Source organism: Gymnogyps californianus, chromosome 1, assembly GCF_018139145.2.
Source record: "Gymnogyps californianus isolate 813 chromosome 1, ASM1813914v2, whole genome shotgun sequence".
In the NCBI taxonomy this organism is placed as follows: Eukaryota; Metazoa; Chordata; class Aves; order Accipitriformes; family Cathartidae; genus Gymnogyps; species Gymnogyps californianus.
This window is the reverse complement of record NC_059471.1, coordinates 122,834,279-122,856,636: the sequence shown is the minus strand read 5'-3', so window position 1 is coordinate 122,856,636 and position 22,358 is coordinate 122,834,279. Positions and strand designations below refer to the sequence as shown.

Genomic DNA, 22,358 nt, shown 5'->3' with positions numbered 1-22,358 from the left:
GTGTTTTCTGCGCTATGTCAGAAGATTAATGACCAAGGGCATGTCTGTGTGAGCTGTGCGTAAGAGTGCCTGTTGTAGCTCATGTGAAGAGGCTTGTTTTCAGTAAAGCGAGCTGGATCACAAGGATGAGCTTGTTGAAAAAATGGCACCTGGGCCTCTGTTGCAGAGGTCTGCAGACTCAAGACTGAATGGTGTTTGGCTCCTAGGCTGTTGTGGCTCGGCAAAAAGGATGACTAAAGTCCTATTATATCCATACAGGACTTACCTTTTTTTCAGCTGCCTTTGTCAGGCCCAGGTAGGGAAACATGAGGTCCATGACATGTTTGCTGTATTTTCTCTTCTCTGCTCCCATGATCAGTGTTGTGAATGTCTTTAAAGTTTACTAAATGTCTTACTGCAAAAGTTACTTTTTGCCAGGCAAGGAAAAGAGAGGGAGAAAAAATAGTTTAAAGTTGAGTCCTGTCTGAAAAGTCCAGCTTCCATGCAGCATGGAAGGTGGCCAAGCAGCTGGAAAGCAGCTTTGCAGAAAAGGTCCTGGGGGTCCTGGTGGACACCAAGTTGAACATGAGTCAGCAATGTGCCCTTGCAGCAAAGAAGGCTAATGGTATTCTGGGCTGCATTAGACAAAGTATTGCCAGCAGGTCAGGGGAGGTGATCCTTCCCCTGTACTTAGTGCTGGTGAGGCCACATCTGGAGCAGTGTGTCCATTTCTGGGCTCCTCAGTACGAGAGACATGGACATACTGGAGAGAGTCCAATGAAGGGCCATAAAGATGATGGACTGGAGCATCTCTCCTATAAGGAAAGGCTGAGAGAGCTGGGACTGTTCAGCCTGGATAAGAGAAGGCTGAGGGGGGATCTCATCAGTGTGTACAAATACCGGAAGGGAGGTTGCAAAGAAGGTGGAGCCAGGCTCTTTTCAGTGATGCCCAGTAATAGGACAAGATGCGATGGGCACAAACTGACATATATAACTCTGAACATCAGAAACACTTCTTTTGTGTCAGGGTGACTGAGCACTGGCACACATTGCCCAGAGAGGTTGTGGAGTCTCCCTCCTTGGAAGGGAGACATGGTCCTGGGCAGCCAGCTCTAAGTGGCCCTGCTTGAGCAGGGGGGGTGGACCAGATGACCTCCAGAGATCCCTTCCAACCTCAACCAATCTGTGATTCTGTGAACTCTCTTAATTTTTTCTCTAAATAGTGCTTTTAATAAAATGGAAAATACTTTTCAGTGTTAAAATCCACTTTAAGGCATTATCAGTATCAACAGTTGGGACACTAAGTACCTGCTGTTAAGTCTTGTCTCATTCAAAGCTGGCAATATTTTTTCTAATCAGTTTTGCATTGTACCAACACCCAGCTGTCATTCATATACTGCTTTGTCTAAAAAAAAAAAAAGTTACTGTTAATAAAAGCATGTCCAAAGAAGAGCAACGAAGCTGGTGAAGAGTCTAGAGAACAAGTCCTATGAGGAGCAGCTGGGGGAGCTGGGGTTGTTTCATCTGGAGAAAAGGAGGCTCAGGGGAGACCTTATCACTCTCTACAAGTACCTGAAAGGAGGTTGTAGCGAGGTGGGCGTTGGGAATGGGCCTCAAGTTGCGCCAGGGGAGGTTTAGATTGGATATTAGAAAAAATTTCTTCACTGAAAGGGTTGTCAAGCACTGGAACAGGCTGCCCAGGAAAGTGGTTGAGTCACCGTCCCTGGAGGTATTTAAAAGGCATGTAGACGTGGCGCTTAGGGACATGGTTTAGTGGTGGACTTGGCAGTGTTAGGTTAACAGTTGGACTTGATGATCTTAAGGGTCTTTTCCAACCTAAATGATTCTATGAGTTTAAAAGGTGACTTCCTGATCTTAAGAACATGTAATTATTGTTTTTGTGAAATACTGATGTTTCCTAAAGGAAATCATTTGGGCTGGTACCAACCATTTAGGCTGGTACCTAAGTGGGTGCTCAAGAGGACCTATGTGTATGCCTATATAGCTGAAATCCCTTTAGGAAGTGGAAGACAGAAAGAAAAATCGGCCTGTTGCTACTTCAGAGCTGATAGCAAGCAAATTAATAAAATATTTATTTCATGAGGCAAAGCTTTTTAACCTCCCACAATGTATTAAGTACAAGCTAATCTGGGCTACCTGGAGGTAAGATGGGAGGGCCAAAACCTCAAGTAAAGATTTGGAGTGCTAATCCTAACTTAGAGTTTCCAAAGTAGTTAACTACAGTTTCCGAAGCAGGTGCTAAATAGACATAATAGCTCTTGGGTTTGGACACTTCCATTCCAGAAGCTGCTAATTGACCTCCCCTGCTCGCTGCTGCCGATTGCTGCAAAGAACCGTAGCAGCCAACATGTCCTGCTGTTCTCTGGTAATGAGACCTTGCTCCTTGGGTCCAGAAAACGTAATAGAAGGCATCATTGCTGAACCTGCTGGGGCAGAAGCATCAGCAGTAAAAAATTAGGTGCAGAAGGAAATACAGGACATCTTTGTAGCTGTAAAACATCATTTAAATCAGTGGACTCCGGGGTATTGAGGGAGGTTCAGCTGCCCAGTTTTCCATTGCTTTAGTAACTGGAAGTAAGCTGTGCTGTGAGACAGCTGAGCAGGCCGGTGAAGATGAGTTTTGGGCAGTACCTCTGCTAGTTATAGTTTTCAGATACAAGTTCATAGTCTCCCGTGGATCTTGCATCTAAAGGGTGTTTGAACAGCCCTTGTTCTGTTTTACATTTGTCACAAAAATGTTACCCTTAACCACTTAAAAAAGGTGTTTGCAGCAAGAAAAATATTCAGTATTTCAAACGGGAGGTAGAGGTGGAAAACATGGCTGCTTTCCATACGCTTCCTACAGCTTTTGTTATTTCCTTGGAGAAACATTAGCTTCCTGATTTTTAAATATTCACCTTCTATTCATTCCTCTGATATGATCTTGTTGATTTAAAAATAATAATTAGTCTAAATTATGACCTGCATCATATGGTGCAGGTGAGGTTCCAAAATAACAACAGCACCTCCTCTGCCTTTAAGCCTCTGATCAAGTAGTCAGATTTTTTTGTTTTGTCACACTATTATGTGGGTACTGTTTGGTTCTTCCCTTGTGAAACACAGGCAGAGAGATGGACAAAGAAGGATGCCAGTTAGCACTGCCATGGGGACATGGAAAGTACTGTAATTAAAAGCATCAACAGCAAATGCCATCTCAATTTAGCAGTGTCCTGCTGGGATCTTTCTCTGAGTCGTCATACCTCCTGACGCTGCTGCTTTCTTCCCATGTCTGAACCTATGTGGAAAGGTTTAGTCTGGCTCAGAGTTTCTTCAGCACTGGATCAAAGAGCAGGAAATGAGTTAAACCTCAGCCTGCTCAAACCTGTATGTAAAGACATGGAAGGAAAGTGAGCTGGATTAACCTGGTATATAGCTGTAGTTCATAGCTAGTTCAAGTAGAGCTTCTCCCGGCATACATGGGACGAGATCCTGCCTCTGAATTAGTGTTGTTATTAACAGCACTGGCTCAGTTTTAGAAGGCAACATCTGAAAATCCTGCAGGGGAGCTGGCTGAGCTCTTAATTAGCTACAGAAAGGTGCATCAGAAATACAGCAAGGCAGGGCATGATGTCTGGTGACTTCTTGTAGTGTTATTCCCTACGGTTGCCTTTGTACCCTCCTGCAGTTAATGAGATACAAGGGCCTTGGCATTGACCCTGTGTTGTGTTAGGGCATGGAGCAATTTGTTATGTATTTGTAGATCCCGCTTTCATTTTCTTTTTCTTAGAATGAGCTGGAAACTATGTAAAGGGCCCTCAATGATTGATGGCAAGTGCTGTCGTGTAGTTAAGCAGTAATTTTCTTCTATTTTGTTCTTCATCCCACCATTTTACAAATATATCCAATAGCAACAGAGAGAGGAATTTCCAAATTCGTTGAGGTGGTTTTTGTTTCTTAAATGTATAGGTTTGCAAAGTTGTTATGTGGAGGTTACTGCAGCTCCTGCAGTGAAAGTTTGCAGTTATTCAACTAGTTTGCACTCCTTAAATGTCCTAGATTTCTTGCTACAGAAGTGGGAGGAGAAAATTTTACAGCAGGACCTCTTGTATTCTTGTAAGGACCATTCCTCTATATTTAAAGTAAAACCTGTGTCTTTCTGGTTCTGTGTCAACAAATTCCTAGAAAACTGTATGATTTTAGTTTAGGCAGAATTTATGGCAAGACATGATTTTGGGGGAGGGTTGTCCATCTTAAGGAATGCCTTTCAGATGAAAGAGTTCTTCTAAAATCAGAGGCCAGTCTTTCTCTTTTATCAGGCCATTCATCAATTACCTGCTCCGAATGCTATAAATGTAAATCCTTTCCAGAAACAGTTTCATTCACGCTCGTGAGGCTGTTTGTCAAGTCTTTGGTAGCGTATGCTTGTTACCTTAGCAACTTGCAGGGGTCAAACGGGTGTCTAGGAGAGAACAACATTACAGATCACACAGGGTCATTTTGTTTTCCCCTAATGACAGGGAGTATCTCCTAGCAGGAGGAGCAGTTTCTGTGTTTCCATGTGATGCAAAATACCATTAAAGAATTTCAAATTACTAAATGACACTTGACTGGAATTTGAACAGGTACTAACCAGCTTACTAATTGAATCTATATTTGCAAGTCTTTTGTAATTTTGCACTCATGGGAGAGGAACCAAAAAGGACTGTTTTTTCTAGCTCTAGCAGAAATGAAAATTAGGATTCAACTTGAAAAGCCGAAGTTGCGTCGTCCCCCTCCTGGAGATCAGAATGAGGATGAGTGCAAGAGAGGGCCAAGGGAAAAATTTGTTCCAACTTTGAATTTTACTTCCATTTATAGTTTGATTTTGTAAAACGTTGGTCCTATTTCCATAAAATTGAAGTGAGCTGATTTCTTAAAAAAAAATGTGTTTCATTTTTAAAGATTGCACTTAGTCAGCACCATCTAGTGGACCGACTGCTACTGTCATTTAGAAAACAGCTGGTCTTGGTAAACCATACAGCAAATTAGAGCATGCAGTCCTTATAGTGTGAATAATGTGCCGAAAGTATGTTTGTGACTATATAACAGAATCAGAAGAAGATTAGCAGTTGTTTAGTTGAAAAGGAGCGATGTGAAGGAAAGAAAGTTTAAGATACATGTGGGTAGTGGTGCCTGTTATCTCCTGCGTTCCTTTAGTCCATTGAGCTCCAGCCTGCTTGCCTGCTTCTCTGCCTTACCGTGTGATGCCATCCAGGTTGTAAGCGTCTCTAAGGAAGGATTTTGGAATACTGTTTCTTTGTGCAATACCACACAACACAAGTCACAGCCTCATTTGTCACTGTGATACAAATGATAAATATGAGCTGATGCTAACAGTGAGCTCTAAAGTCCTCACCCGAGGAGAATGCTCTGGAGTCTTTCTAATTTAAATTGTAGGCAAGGAATTCAGTGTTTGGCTCTTTGAAAAGACATGATTTTGTTTAATAAAAAAGAAAAATAATCGCTTGGGAAAACCTCCCTATAGAGTGCACACAGGCACTCAATAGAATTGTCAGGTCATCCCAGTGGCTGCCTCGGGACTTGGGAAAAGTTAAGGGGTCTGCGCTCAGGTCTTTGGGGGCCCAGGGGAACAGGTTTGCTTTTTCCAGCTCTAGCAAGAAGGGCTGAATCTCCAGAAAAATGAATGTCTCTAGAAGGACTGGGTGTTTCTGCGGCCCTGGCTACATCAGCAGCATCCTACTGCTCTCTCTTAAATAAGGTTTCTTTGGCAGCAAGCCCTTGGTTTTGCAGCTCCGGTTGCAAATGAAGGGAGAGCAAAGGGGGAGGTCCTGAGTCTGTGGGCAGAAGACCCTGACAAAAGCCAGCCAGCCAGCACACTCGCTCAGTGACACCGGGCAAGCACCAGAGGCAAAACCTCCCTCCAGTGGAAGGAGTAACGAGCAACACCGAGAGCAGGGGCAACTATGGAAAACAGGAACAAAGCAAAGTTGCATTATAGCAAATACACCAAGTTGTAACATCTTCGCCTTTAAACTTCCTTGTGTTTTAACATTTCATCACTTTAGGGTCTGCTGTTTTTGTTCAATTCACGTGTTTTGGACAATGAAAATAAGTGGCTCAGTTTTATTCTATAAATTCATATGCATTAGCACAATAACATTGCGCTGAGGTTTCCAAAAAAGCTATTCTTAAATAATTCATAGAAGCATTTCACTTCATTTTTCCAAAATCTAAATGTGCAGACTAGTTTGTTTCCCAAGTTTAAGGGAACCCAGCATTTAAATAACATTCTCTTTTCTTTCTTCCTTTTCTAAGTTTTTAATGTAACACAGCCATCAGAATATCACTTGTCTGCTGGCCTCCTCACAATATTGCATTGCAACCTAACCTCTCCAGGCAGAAGTGGCCGTTTTTTCAGATGAAGAAAATAAAAGTTTAGGGATTTTCCTTTTCAGGTTTTAAGTTTGAGACAATAGCGGTGGATACTGATTGTAGTGTACATGTTCATCCGGCTGAGCAGGTGCAATCCTGTTTGGAAATCCACTTGGCTCCCACTGACTGCAGCAGGAAACGTGGGTCCGACAAGGTCATAAAATTTAAGTAAACAAATTTAGTGACAGGAATCCTGTTTTGTTAGAGATTTGGGGATACATCCTACATGCTGGAAAATAACCATTTGCAAAGGAGGTGGCTCTGCTTTTGTAATAGCTGTGAACCAAACATTAGCTAGCATATGGGAATTCAAGAAAACACTTCAAATTGTTTTCTCTCTTTCTGTTTCTCCTCTAGCTCTGGGATTGTACACAGTAAATGCAATATATGGAGATACTATTACTATGCCTTGTCGTCTAGAAGTACCAGATGGTCTTATGTTTGGAAAATGGAAATATGTAAGTATAGCTTATCTTTACATTCATTAGAGCTGGTATAAGAAGATGTGTAGTTTTTGTGTGTGAGATTACAGGACTCCAATCGATAGGATTTCTGCCTCAGATATGAAGATATTTATTTCTGTGTTTGTAAAACTGCAAGATTCCAATCTGCATAATTTCTGCCAAGCATAGATTAGAGGTTTGAGGAATTAATCTCATTGTTCAAGAGAAATAATTATTCGGGAGTTCTCTGCCAACCTGTATTAGAGATCTGGCGTGTTACCCAGTGGTGTCTTGCTCGCTTGACAGAGCCATTGTTGTACATTTGAATACTTTTGAAGTGGGCTGCCTGAAGCAGGGCGTGCTTCATCCCTGGGAAAGCGCTGTCCCCGCATTCGGTTTATCTGACAGTCACTCAATACTCTTTGATGCTTCAGTGTGTTTAATGCACAGCGAAGAAGAGGGCAGAGCTGACCTTAGTAGAGTTGCTGGTGGTTTCACTCTGCCACTTCTGGTGCACAGAGAACAAAGGCAAAACCACGGGTGCTCTCTTGGTTGTCTCGGTCAGCCTGCAGTAGGAACACCGGAGGATGCGTTTCTCCTATATGCGATCAGTATCCCAGGCCAAAAGGAGAATAAGCATATCAAAGTCAAATGAAACCTGGAAGCATACATGTTAAAAAACACCGGAATACCAAAACCCTTTTGCTTCTCAGACTGACATTGGGACAACTGGTTTTTCTGCTTCTGTGAAGTTCATCTAAATCTCCTCTCGTGCTCAAAGCAAAACGTTACCAGCAATAACAGGTGATTTCTACTCTGACAGTGGATTTAAAATTATGTAGTTCTCTCTCTTTCTACGTGGCATCCGCTGGCCTATTTTACAGCAGACTGATCTGCCACTGGGGGGGTGTTTCGTAATCCCCCCCAGCGCCTTCCGTTGTACCTGGAGGTTTGCAGCTTTTGCAGTCCTCATCCACTCAAGAGTTCCTTCTCCACAAACACGTTTTGGGAAATGAAGTGTGGAGAACGTTTCCCCAAAAAGGGACAGTGAAACTGTTTCATATAAGCATTCAGAAGATGCAGTGCCTACATTTTGCTATGTGTTTTTGAGTATGCTGACTTTTCTTGGGAAGACACAAGTCCATCTCTATGAAGATGCAAGGCTATTTTGAGAAAAAGAAATGTATTATCTCTTTCCAGTGGATTTGGATTGCTCATCTCAGACAAGTACCAAGCAGCAAATGGTGATGTTATAGCTTCTTCTAAATGGAAAGGGACACAAAACATAACATGCAAAAAAGCTGGTCTGGTTGCTATTATATGAAATTGTTGACACAGCCCACACAACCAAGTGAAAGTGAGACCCATTCTCCCAGGGCAGCTCCCAGCATGGCAACGCTTGGGGTTGGTTTTTTTTTTTTGGGGGGGGGGGGGGGAGGAGGGTTGGTTTAGGTTTTTTTTTTTTTGGTCGGGTGATTATTTCATTAGAAGAAGGAAGAACTCCGTTTTCTGCTCTGCTGCCTTGGGAGTAGCAATTCGGGTTCCTGGTGGGAGCCCGGGGGCACTGGGAGACTTGCACCGTGGCGGGAGCAGGTGTTGCTCCCTTCAGCGTCTGCCTGTGCGTGCTCACGCGCTGGGTAGGCTTACGGAATTAAGAGCTCGTTTGCACTTGACAGCCAGCTTTGCGTGTATCGGGTCAAGGCAAAGCTTTCTTTCCTGTGTGACAGACATCTAGAGTAATCTGAGGGTTAAAAGTGGGAGAGGAAGAAAGACTGTAAGGGAATTTAAACTTCACATTAGCTGTTGCCTCCTGCTCCCTGCCCAGCTCTGACACCACTCAGCTCTTGTCACAGCATCATCATGCTTTTGTGGGCTCTGCAGTCAAGCTGAGGTATTGTGCTGGGAACACTACTCGCATCAGTGCCACGAGGTGCAAGGGATAAAAGGGAATGAAAACCTCTTCCAGCCCCCAGCACAATACTGAACGTAGAGATGGAGTCAACCTTTCACCTCACTTTATTTAAAGGCAGACAGTGTCTATCCCTACTCTGTGTGCGTGTGTGTGTTTAAGGAGGGGGGAATCAAATCCCGCAGAACTCTGCCTGTAACTTTGTCTCTCATAAAAATAAATTTTTGATACAGGAGGTTTGTGCAAGGCTGTCAACTTTGTATTCCTTCTTAGGATGGCGACTGCATACTGATTAATATAAGGAGGATGTCTAGAAAATGATATTTTGCAGATTATCCTGACATGCATAAATAACAATATTTGATTGTATGTATATTCCCATGCCACAAGCTCTTGGGTCCTTTAAAAACAAAGGAAAAAAAAAAGCTAAAAACTAATTTAGAATAAAATAGGCAGTTATGCCTGATTAAATCCTGCATTTGGAATGAAGTCTGAATATTCCAGACAAACAATATGAATATGTAAAACAATCGTGAAAAAAAAGGAAACTGAAGCTTTTGAGCCTAGCACACGAATGCTTCTATTTTAAATACCTTTTCATACAGACAGAGGCAGGTGGTGCCAGAGCCACCAGCCTTCATCAGAGAAAGCCCTATGCTGTGCTGAGATTGAGCCAAAGGCTGGAAATTATTTCTACTGATGATATTCTCAATGTGTACCACGGCAGTCTTAAACTAGTTCTCGTATTACACTGAATTTCTTGTTTGTACAGCAGAAATTAATCAGGAAAAAAGCCATCTGATGTAGTTTTCAGATTTTTTAAAATTATAGGTTTGTACCAATTGCAGATCTTCAGGAACTTCTAAATGAGTGTTTATGCAAAATAGAGGTGTTTATCCTTTTATTATAGGAAATGCCAAATGGATCTCCAGTATTTATTGCCTTCAGATCATCAACAAAAAAAAATGTACAGTATGATGATGTACCAGACTACAAAGACAGGTTGAGTCTTTCAGAAAACTATACATTATCCATCAAGAATGCAAGAATCAGTGATGAAAAGAGATTTGTATGTATGCTAGTTACAGAAGATGATGTTTCCGAAGAGCCAACAATAGTCAAAGTCTTCAGTAAGTAAATCTAGTTGTTACTACTGTTAACATTCATCAGCATCTGAATCATAAATTACAGAAACTTTTGTTTAAGGGTAAGATTAACGCCAAGAAAGTAAGTTTGGCTGAGTAAATTACTAAGACTAGCAAATTTCTGCAGCTTTCAAAAATGTAATCTACTGGTGGCATTTATGTAACAGGACTGCCTGCACTTGCAGTTTATTCATGATAAGTGCTGGCTCAAAGAGAATTTTAGGCTTTGATAATGACTCACTTATGTGATGTCATTTGGCCTTGGAAACGAAAAATGTAAAATTAGCACTGATTATTTTCCATTTGTTCTCTGAGCGAATGTTTCTGCAGGAGGGGAGCATTAACTGTGTGCAGTCTGCAGGATTAGATCAGTGGAGAGGTTTAAACCAGCTCCGAGCAGCTAGTATGCAACGGTATGAACTGTGAGTGAGTGAGCAAGCGAGAGGCTGGAAAACGAATTGCTAGCCCCAAGTGCTTATTTTGTCCCCTGCTGAACTACCAGGAGGAAGACCAGTCTGCAGTTCTGTTTTAGAGCACAGCAAAGTTTATTAGCATTTGATATTGCTACAGACTGGTCGCAAGGCTGATCCGCAGTGCGAACCCCAGTGCTCTGAGGTGCAGTCCTGCTCTGAGCTCGCACAGGAGCGTGGACAAACCTGGCCTCTTCCTGGTGCTGATTCAGAGCAGACATGTAATCCCTCAAACCCTGACTCAGCTTGCGGAGGCGTCCGTTGCTCCTTTTTAGGGGTCTGCTGAGGCTAAGGTTAGCATCTGTAAATGCTGCCCTGTGACTGCAGTCGATATCTTCCTCAGCTTCATGTTCTTATTTGGCTTTTTTTGGCCTTTGTTGCTCTTCAGATGCAGATTTACACAGTCAAAGTAAGTCTCTGTTGTGGGAACGCGTTGCTTGCAGGGATGGGCAGTTTCAAACAGATCACACTTCTGCTTGAAAAACACGAATTCATGTTTTGGAAGGGCACCCTTACTCTTCTATCAGGGAGAATGTGTCGGAGTTGTCGGTGGTGTCTAGGCAGAAGTTTGTCAGTGGCATAAATGAGTTTGAAGCTAGATTAGGAGTCAACAGTAATTCCTTTCCCTCGTTTCACTTTCAATTTGACTGCAAGAACAATCGAATTAATGACAACAGGGAGGAGTGTGCTCAGAGCATGCATAGTAAACACAGCGCTTCAAAGGAAATGATAAAGAATCATCATGTTTACTTACCACACAGCAGTAAATATGTAGATGAGACAGTGGTATATGGTGAAACGAAATGCTAACTGCTTGAATTACTGTGTACTATACTAAATATTAACACAATGCTAACTGAGCCATGGAGCACAGCTTGTATGTTTTATTGCTAGTATGCGTTAATGTATGCATTAATACTAATAGAGAAAGCTTCTATTTACTCTGGAAGATAAGAATAGAGGATGCCACGTATGTAATGTGGCTGACTTAGCACTGCAAGAAAAAATTACCTTTGCAGTTTTTCATTTTGAATTCACAACTTTAGGATTCTCTTAACATTTCTTTGCATTTAACTTCCTTGAGTCTGGTTTTTGAGGTTTCATTTTTTATTGTTGCTTGCTTGCTTGTTTAGTCTAATTATGAAAGAGTTAAGAGTGGCCTGCAAGCTTCATTTATTTAACCAGTGGAGTTTCTAACTCCTTGAATCACAGATACAGAGCTAAGCTGCAGCAGTGCAAACCCTCATAAACCAAAATCTTGTACACTTGAAACTCAGCTGTATCCCAGAAGTCGTGACTGACGGTGGGTTTCACTGGAGGTTTTCACGTCCTCAGCTGTGCTACCTGATTAAGTCAGAAGTAACGAGCTGAAATGGCTCTCGCACAGGCACCACCTGCTAGTCTCAATCCCTGGACTACTCAAACAAGCTCCACTAGCTTTCCAGATGGATCCTGTCAGCATCTTTTTTCTGGAATTAAATGGCCAGAGTTTCCAAAGCAGATCAGCCCGGTGGACATTAGCTGCTGTCCTGCTACACCAATGCTTGGCTTTTACAGGCAGTGAGCTCTTTTCCCCCCTATTATAGGACCTGTATAGAGTTGCAAAGTACTCTGGCAGGCTCTTAAGCCGAGAGATAAGCAGTGTGCTGAAGTTGCAAACCCACCAAAGTGGGCTCTGCTGCTGCCAAGTTTAAAATTTCTTCTCGCTTCAGATGCTGAGCTAGTAAATGCCAAATAAGTCTTTTATAGTGAATTACCTTGGTGCACGTGGTGTGGCTGTGGGGATTTGGCAGCAGGCATTTCCTTTTGGAGGCTGCTCTGAGAGAGCAGGTGGCGGCCTCTCAACTGGAGCATCTGCTCGGTCACCAGAGCACTCAAAATAGGGAGAGCCACACAGGGCCACGGAGCAGGAAGTCCTCCCCTTCCCTCGGTAGAAGCATTGCGAGGGTGTCCAAAGCACCAAAAAGCAGGTCTTCTCAAACCAGTCCTGGGGGAGATGAGAGACAAAAGGAAGCAAAGCCAAGGTGGGGGACGGCGGTGTGGTTTGTGGTTTGATCAGCTGGTGACAGGCAGCCAGCTATGCCTGTTTATGAGACCCGAAAATCTGAACCAATCTGTTAATGGTCTTGTAAAACCTAATTTGCTTGAACTGACATGAAAATGTTTTGTCCTTGACAGGTTCTTACAGAAAATAGGTTAACCTTTTTCCTTTAAAACTAACAAAAGAGAAATAAACATGAACTTTTTTTTTTTTTTTTAATATCTTTGTTAGCCCTTTGAAGAAAATGTGGTGGTTTTGGTGTATAGCTTTGACTGGTTTGTTTGTTTTTTGTTTTTTTGCCACAAGCAAAGTTGTTTGAAAATGTCAAACGAATAGCTTCTTTTATTGCCTTTCATTTCCCTTTTGAGCTGTTCTTGTTCCATCCTGGCTTAGTCTTCCAAGTGAAGAACATCTGTGCATTTGTGTGCACACAATCATATGCACACGCATTCACGCACACACAGAGCAAATGAATTATTGTGGAAACATGTAGGCTTGCTATCTCTGTGACAGCAGGAGCAGTAAACCTGCACATTAGTAACTTCATCAGTGTGTAGAGATTTTGGCAAGATAATGTGAAGTTCATTTTGGGCTGGGATTACTCACATACATGCATTATTTTTTAGGGAGCTTGATTTGGGAAAAAGGTTCTGTAAGCTAGCAAGGTTAAAGATGTTTCAGTCTGTAAAAGTATATAATATGTAGGCTTATTTAAGCAGTATAGCTAGGGTGTAGAGGCTTTCTTTGACTGTATAAACATTGATTTCTTTCCCCCCCCTCACTCTTCCCCTCTTTAAAATTATAGGGAAAACTGTCTCTTTTGGAGATAAAAATTTGCATTCCGGGCTTCAGGCCAAACTATTTTAACAGACAAGTTATATAGTCTCTAGAAAGTAGTCTTTTATGATGGAAACACTGATAGATCCTCCATTTTGGCAAGCTAAGAGGTCCATCTACCATAATAAAAGTAAATAAGAAGACATACTGGCACTGAAGAAAAAGTTTATTTTTTTTAAGAGAGTCGTAACTAACTCAGAATCAGTTAAAGTAATTACACGTATCTCTATCATCTGAATTTCTTGAATGTATCAATCCCAGTTAGGAAAAATAAACATTAGAAGAATGATTAGGTTGAATTTGTTCCTTTATAATGTGACAGCTCAGCTCAGTAATATCCACAGTAAAGCTGCTTTTCTGTTGCTATAGTTTCTGTACCACTGGTTCCTTCTCTAGCATGTGTATCATACAAATCAGATAGATCAGATCAGGTTTTCTTCTCCCAGGTGCTGAACTAGTCTGCCTGGCTAAAATATATATTGTCAGAATGCATGGAATTCATTATGGAAGGTATGACACATTTTAAGGTGATGGTTTTTCCTTTTCAATCCATTTGCTAATATTGAGGTAGAAGTATCTCACTTTTTCTTCTTTTAATGGCAAAGCATAGGTAAGACTATACCAGGCCAGATTGCTCTATTTAGTCTCAAAATCCATGTATCTTTTAGTAACTTTTTGTTTTTCAAACAGCTGTTTGTGCTCCCCTCACTAGTACTTTTATCCTACTTATGTTTTAGAACAACCCTCTCAACCAGAAATCTTGCATCAAGCAGACTTCTTAGAAACAGAGAAGCTACAAATGGTAAGAGCAGCATTCTCCCTCGAAGTTATGTGCCTGACGGCTGCCTGAAGTCCTTTTACAGTCAAGACGAAGAGAGGTGATGGACTGAGGCTCAGAGAGGGTGCATGGGCGTGCGTGCACACCTGCCTGTGGGAGATCGTGGTGTATAGCCAGGCTGAGCGCAGAGCAGTTCCCTCGCCACTACTGTATTAGCCCTGTCTGATTCTGCAAACAGGGGCCGTCCTGATCTTAGACCCTCCACCAAACCCTCCGCCAAATGGTACCTAAGCCTCACTGATGGGATTTGTCCTATTTAAGAAAAATGGTTGGGGTTAAGCATTTGAACTCTCCAGAAATTTTTACCCAAAGCAGCATAAGCAAAAATAGAATTATATTAAAACATAGTGGAGAAAAACAGCGACTAATGCCTATCTGTTTTGCAGCTCGGGGAGTGTGTTGCAAGAGATAGTTATCCCGAAGGCAATGTTACGTGGTACAAAAACGGGAGAGTTTTGCAGCCCGTGGAAGAAGGTACGTTTCAATAACGGCCAATGTCCCTGAATCCACAGACAGGTGTATGCATGAAGAACTGTGTTTATAAGAGTTGCTCTACTTTAGTCTAATGTATCGTTCCTTTGAGGAGAACTACTTGTATGGAAAGATGAAACTGGAAGGAAACTTCTAGGCCTTTCAGAGCACCCAAGCTATGCTATATAATCTCTCTCTTTCAGTTCCAGCTTTAAAACCACATCATGGGGAGGAGGGTTGCCTTTGTTAATGCTATTGCAAAGCTATTCTTGAGCCTATGTAGCTAGTAGAAACCTATATCTAATTTCCAGCTTCTTATAAGGTATTAACTGTCTCAGTTTCACACCTGTCCAATATTGTGTTTTGGGTCATGTAGATCATCATCTCCTTATACAGGTATTTATTCTCCAGGATATTTGAGAAGAACATTTTTTTTTCCCCTCCCTTTCAACTTTGATTTTGGCAGGCTGATCAGACCACAATACTTTACCTTCCATAAAATAGAGAATGTTAACAAAATTAAGTTACAAATATGATCCTAAAAATTGGTTTTGCCAGCATTTTTGAGGCCTTCTTTCTGTCTTACAAATTAAACTGAGATTTATATTAAAAAAACCACCAGTTTGCAATTAGTTTTTTCTTTTGATTTGATTTAAAATGTATAGTATGTTAGGAGTATGTTGTTGATAAAACGTTCCTGGTATACATCAGTGGCAATACTGGAGGAAAACTGTTTGTGCAGTCTCTTGGGTAATTTGTCATGTTGCTTGCATGTTTGCAGCCTGATAACAAATACAGAGCAGGCAACAAAATGTAGGGAAAAGGTTGCAAATTCTGTCTGTGTGACACTGAAACAGTATTTCCTTTTCAGCTGTGGTCATAAATTTGCAAAAGATTGTGGACAAATCAACTGGGCTCTTCACCATGACATCATCTCTTCAGTACATGCCAACAAAGGAAGATGCAAATGCCAAGTTTTCTTGCATTGTGACATACTACGGACCATCTGGGCAGAAAACAATACGGTCTGAACCAGTTGTCTTCGATGTTCACTGTAAGTTATTAGAAAGCATCTATTGCTGTACGAAGTCTACCTTCATAGACTCGGACAAAGTCTGAGTACTTTGTCTGTGTAATTTTTACTTATCTTCAGATTTACCTGAGATTTCTTTCTTTCTAACAGTAGAATACTGAATATCAAGATTGTGTTGACAAGAGGAAAGTGGTAACCACAAAAAGTTACAGTGAAATGGGCTTTTCAGAACTTTTAACAGAAGTTAGTGGTTGATTAGAGCGACTGTCTGTGCCCCCTGAAATATGCAATAAATACACAATACAGTTTTTACTATACTCAAATGTTTTTCATTTTTGCAGAGTCAGCACCAAACAGCTAATGCTAGCAGACTACCTTGCACAAAATGCAGTAGCTTCTCTACAGGTGTAAGATGCTGATTTTTACATTTAAAATGTATCATTTGAATATTGGTAGACTTTCAAGTAGAGAATTTGTGTAAATAATTACTTCCAGCTGGCCTAAGTCCTAAAGCAACTGCCTTACTGTGTTACTGACCGATGTGGAACTCATAATTCTTCTTGGAATAAAAAAACCAGACAGTTGGCAAGGAAAGGTCAGAGGGGGTGGTAGCAGTTGGGGGGGCGGGGGGGAAGAGCCATTTCAAAGTCTTGTAAAATGACACTTCTGAAGGACTGTAGAAGGCAGCAGGTCATAGCAGAATGTAGAGGAACAGGGGATATGCAGTATGTCCAGTCAAGTGTTACCTTTCTGCACACTTCAGGTAATACCTCAGCTTATAAAAGAAAATTCCCTGTTTTGGGAATGATAGGGTCTAAGTATACAGTCCAGCATCTAATAGGGTTTTAGTATTGTGTAACAACTCTGTAATCCAGTTGAATACAAATAAAATCAGTAAGGCACTAGATTTCTCCAGCTAGCATGTGTACTCTGTTGCCTTGAAAACGAAAGCCGCAGGCTTGAAGTGGCAGGGTATGTTCTACCTAGATGATTAGTTGCTTCTCCTTCACAGGTGAAGTTTGCTGAGCTGCAGAGTAGGGGATCAGTTTTGACCTTGGTCAAATCAAATCAAACCTTGGAGCAGCTGCTCCTTGGTTTCACCTGGAGAAGCCAAAGTAAATTAAGGCCCTCTTTTCACCAGCTGTTTCTCCAGAATGACAACCGGCAGAACTAATGGAGAAGAAAACCTCTGGGACAGCAACCATTATCCTTGGAAATAACATAGAGATTTCAAGCCTGCAGACACCTATCCCATCACTAAAGCTAGAGGGTTTATTTATTTTTTGGTTTTGCTTTAAAGTTGGGTACCAAATTTCACTGGGTTTTTTTTTCTGTCATCTGTGGAGCCCCATGACCGTCAGTAACTTCTGCTGTGTATGGCAGATGTTCACAGGGAAGAAGTGTAATGACCAGAAAGCACTTGTTGCTATTGCTTGCCAAGAGATGCTTTGCTGTCCTCATTTCCCCACCACTTTCATGCATTAGGCTACTTCACCTGTTGAGGATGAGGCTCTTGCAGATTTCGGTGATGCACGTACTATGTGCACTTGCAATTAAGGACTACCCAATGTGAAAGAAAAAGAAGGCTGCACAGCACTGCAGACTAGTCACTGCGCCAGATATCATATGCACTCCATATTAAAGATCTGATGTTTGCTAGACTAACTCTTTTAATCCTGGTCTAATAACACACAATTTAATTAAGATAGTTCTTCCTCCAGAGATGAGCAGTATCATTGTGCTGCTAATTAGCCAACAGTGGGAGGGAGGCACACCCTTCAGTACTGAAGAGGCTTCGAGTATGAACTTTGGCTTTAGACTATGGGGTTACCCAATTTCCTTTCTGAGTATTTTCATTTGGTGTAACTTCAATTCCTTACTCTGCTCAAATGCATCTCCAAATGAACTTGTGAAACTCTTTATCAATAGACGTCCAAAGCTTCAACAGATGAATTTCGTGACTGATGTTACTTGATGATAATGACATGTCTGATTTTTGTTTTTTTAATTTAGTTCAGTGATCCTGATTAGTTTCTTTCTCAATAAATGTGATTTTTTTAATGAGTCAAATGTAATGCAGATGAAAAAAAATGGCAGACTCCAACTCTAAGAAATGGAAGTCTTTTTTTCAGCCTTTTTTTTTAGATTGACTGTGAAAACTATTGTGTTTTGCATCTCTGAAGCAAGTAGAAAAAAATCATAAAGAAGACCTGCTGTTCATTCTTTGCAACTTACCCATTTATCATAAAGAAATGGGGAGAGCATGCTTAAAACTATGCCTGCATAAGATTTTTTTAAAGATATACCTGTTCAGTCAGGATCCAAGAAATGTTCTACTGTTTGTTCGGGTTTTTTAGCTCTGGGTTAGTGCAGTCTCTAGTTGTCAAGTGTATAATAGCTGGTTGACATCCTGGAAGCAGCCAGCCACTGTAACCTAGTATGTGAAGAGTGAATTAGCTCCTGCCGAGTTGGGTGCTGGTTGGAACTGGATACCTTAGCTCAGCTAGCAGTAGTTATCAGCTCTGATTTGCAGCTGTAGCAAGCAAGCTACCAAAAGTAACATGAGTAATACAAGAGAACTCTTGGAGCTGGACAGTTAGATAGTATCTCAGATATCTAAATTATCTAGACTCCAGTTATGTTGGATTCTGCTCAGCGTTGATCAGTGTAAAAAGATAATGTTTGTCGGGCAGACTTTCCAGTCATGCCCTGTTGTTAAGTGTCTGTCTTGTTATGGATAAACTTCTTTACATAACAGATTAGAGTCAAAGACACTTTATATTCATGCTGCTTCCAGCATTGGTGTTTTCATTGAAATTACGCATGGCGGGTCTGGGATAGTGGCGTTCATTTACTAAATAACTGCCTTTTGGTGCTGGCTCCCAGAATTCTGTTCTTGCAGAATGCAGAATCTCAGGTTTACAGAAGCACAAGGTAAGATGCGCCAAGCCAGGGATACATGCCACTGAGAGGCAAGATACACCTTCACTAGGCTGCTCCTGTTTATTAGTGAAAGCAGGGGAGCTTTTCAGTCTTGAGACAAGGCCTAAGCAATTCCAGGGTATATCTAGACATCCTTTATGATAACTTTTTCACATTTGGTCACCTTCACATAACCTCGACAGAAGGAGAGACAAGTTTCTGCAGCAGGCTAGCTCACCAGACAGCCCGAAACTGGTTTTTTTGGCCCAGCAGCCGCCAAGAGGCATGCATGTGATTCCTGGCTAGTTACTTCATCGCATCTGTTGTATTCCACACCAGCAGCGATGCTGGACTTCCTAAGCAGGCAAAGTTGTGCTTCAGCTCTGAAGGTACTGAGATGGAAGCTGTTTGGCCTTGGAAGGGAGCCGAGGCTATTGCATCTGAAGGAGGGAGAACGTCGCTTGTTGAAGCCCAGTACCCCGCCTCCTATGAGGAGAAGTGAGATGCTGTGTTAGGGCTCTCAGTCATCGAGAGGCCACAGCAGAATGCAGCTCCTGCTACTGAGAAATCCCGTAGCAGAAGACAGACATGATGAATGCCTTAAGGGTCGGGAGGGCTGTAGAGTGCACGCGTCACTAAACACACAAAACCAACTGTCAGGCAAGGGTTTCTCTGCCGTGTAGATTTTTTTAGTGTCTAATAAGGTGCACTGTACTGTGTCTTAATGCAAGACTGGCATCTTTGGAATTTTATTTGTTAATTGACATTAAAACAGTGAGTTATCTGCCCATATTATTTCCTTTAATTTTGTTTGGTTTACTTTTTTTTTGAAAAATTATATTTAGGCTTCTACTTAGAAAGAATAGCATCTATTAAAGTATACTCTGTCTTTGCCTTAAAAAAATTACCAAAGTAGAATGTAAGTTATAGTTCAGCTTCACTGAACATGACAGAAGTATGTTACATTTACAGTTCTGTTGACTAAGTTAAGGGTCCTATTATGTTCACCAAATTCATCTTTCTGAAAGCCTGTAGTGATCAGCATATAGAATAGGCTGAACATAGTCGCTTAGTTCATATTTCTTTCTTTTTAATGCAAGAAGGCTATTATTTAGTACTAATGCAAGGCATTGAGAGCTTCAGTTGTTTTTCTGATTGCTGCAGTCCTCCAAACAGTGAGCTTCACAGAGGACAAGTTAATCCCTCATAATGAATCACACCATGAAACTGTTGATACTGATCAGGGTTTTTTTCTTTTAAGCACATGACATAGTTGTAATCATTGCTGTTTCAGTTACAGGTATTTTGGTGAAGAAGAATGAATTTTATATCATATGGCTTCTTTGCACTTACTTCATTGGCAAAAATATAGAATGTGTGATTAACTTCAGTTCTTTTATAAAAAGATCTACACATGCAAATACCTTCACCTGCTTGATAATAAAATCACGTACTCTTCAGCCGTGAATATCGTATGCATAGTGTAACTGTGTGGTTTTTTGCAGAAGCTATTAAATGTATACGTTATTTTCACAGATCCAACAGAGAAGGTGACTATTGAAGTGCTATCACAAAGTACTACCATTAAAGAAGGCGATAACGTCACTCTGAAGTGCTCAGGAAATGGCAACCCTCCTCCACAGGAGTTCCTGTTTTACATTCCAGTAAGTCCTGCATCGCTGTCACTATGTAGTAAAATATTCTGTATCATCCCTTCCTACAGACATTGCTACATGTCATTGTATACGTGATTTTATAACAAATGAAGGAAGGCATTTGATGCGACTAAAACTGAAGATAGACATTGGCCGTTACATCAGACTCTGAGAATGCCTCACCCGAGTTGGCAAAATATTTTGAAAAAACCTCTCCTTCCCCCCACCCCATCCGAAGTTTTTTGGGGTTTGGACCTACTAAAAATTGCTAGGCTTCATTTCCCATCATCAGATATTTTGATAAGAAGCAGTTTTCACTAAAGTGATTTAGCATCTTGAATAAAACCATCTCATCTGTTGTCATAACAGACAAAGATCCAGCAGTGAAAGTACAGGAAATTAATTCAGCTATTTTTTGGACTTTCACAGATGAATCTTTGTGCAATTCCTTTTCTTTAGTTAATTAATTGTTTGGTGGCATAACAACACAAAAAACAACAAGTGTGACAGCACAGGAGAAAGTGTAGAACAAATCTGTCAAATGCATAAGATGCAGACTGAGAAAAATAAAGGCTTTGGTACCATTAATCTTCTTGGTATTGGTGAAATCCACAGACAGATGTGGCTTTATATTCTAAGATTCGTAGTCCTTCTTCCCATGTCCTGCTTCTCTCTCCTATTTTATATCCCTTTTTTTTGTTCCTACTGCAGTAGTGAGCAGAGCTGATCTTGAGAGAGGCCAAAAGCAGTGGCATGCTTTCAGGTATTTCAAAAACTGCATGTCACTCTTTGAACATAATCCTCATCTACTTTGGACTCCTGGCATGTTTGAATGGCTGAAGAGCAGCAAGGGAAACTAGGAGCTGAAGTCCTCTTATCTCAGAACAGCCATTTAGATTCAGTGAGTCATCCTAGGAACTCACTATATGCCAGGGAAAAAGTGCGAGGTATCTCTCCTTGCTCCACTATAACAGTGAGTGAGCTAAACATCCAAGTTTGTCTTATCTTCAGTCTCCCTGCTACCTGATACTAGTCCTTTCTCTCAAGGAGAGCTGGAATTGGTGATTTCTTTGCAAGACTCACGGGTATCGTAAATCTCTTTCTGGATTCAGAGATACAAATCAGGGTTTCATTCTATGCTTGTTTCAAAGCTGATGTAAGTCAGTCAGTTGTAATCAGGGGGAAACTGGGGAACTGGACAGCCAGAAACTGGGCAAGCCAACGCTTGCTGGCTAATTCAAAACACCAGTTTCTGTAGATAACTGCATATAAGGTAGTGTATGCCCTAACAGGCTCCATACCATGATGTGGATAGAGCAAGGTTGGTTTGTGCTGTTTAAAAATGAGTAATGCAGTATACTTCGTTTCATGATTTTTCCTAAACTGAATATATCATTTCAGATCCAGATTTAGAAACACAATTTGTTTTGCTGTTGTGATTTCTGCAACACTCTTATTCGTAGACTGTTTCAGTCTTTTGTTTTCTCCCCTTTCTCTTTCTGCTAAATTTCCAAATTTTGTATTTTAATGTCCTCTTACAATAAGTCAGTCATTCAATTAAAAGAGTAAGCTCTTAATTGTAGATGTTTTTTAAAACTACGGTGTCATGGAGGAAATAAACCTTAGTATTATTAATAGGTAACTACACTTCAATGATGCTGTGTCTATACATATTTTGGAGTATTTCACCATCCTTATTATAAAAAAAATCGTCAACAAAAATTAATGTTTTTAGCAGGTCCATATACAATAAATGTTTTGTTTTCCATCCACAGGGAGAAACAGAAGGTATAAGAAGCTCAGATACTTACGTAATGACAGATGTGAGACGAAATGCAACAGGAGAATACAAGTGCTCTCTGACTGACAAAAGCATGATGGACTCAACCAGCATCACCGTGCACTGTAAGTCGTTGCGTTTTGCACTCCTAGTTAGGATACAAACCTATCTTGGACCTTCTGGGGTGGTCTCTCTCTGCTTTACTTAGGTAAAGATTAGTCCAATTAACCTACAGGGGAACCGAATGATGTGGTTGGTTTGAAGTAGTGTCAGGTCATTTTTATTTTTTCTAATGTATTTCTGTTTGAATACCTTAAGTTTCTCAATTCATTGGCTTAGATACAGATTCACTTTACGTAACATTTGTATAGTACATGATATTATTGCACTGTCACATACAGTT

General features: G+C 41.1%; 1 protein-coding gene across 2 annotated transcripts in view; it reads left to right on the top strand.

Moving 5' to 3' along the window:
- Positions 1-22,358, top strand: part of ALCAM (activated leukocyte cell adhesion molecule) — a 124,939-nt gene that overhangs the window by 81,671 nt on the left and 20,910 nt on the right. For both annotated transcript variants that reach the window (XM_050909536.1, XM_050909545.1), the window contains exons 2-8: positions 6,769-6,869; positions 9,674-9,893; positions 13,994-14,058; positions 14,481-14,568; positions 15,437-15,619; positions 20,057-20,184; positions 21,951-22,080. In XM_050909536.1, the coding sequence (XP_050765493.1) occupies positions 6,769-6,869; positions 9,674-9,893; positions 13,994-14,058; positions 14,481-14,568; positions 15,437-15,619; positions 20,057-20,184; positions 21,951-22,080 (915 nt within the window). The remainder of the gene's footprint in view (positions 1-6,768; positions 6,870-9,673; positions 9,894-13,993; positions 14,059-14,480; positions 14,569-15,436; positions 15,620-20,056; positions 20,185-21,950; positions 22,081-22,358) is intronic.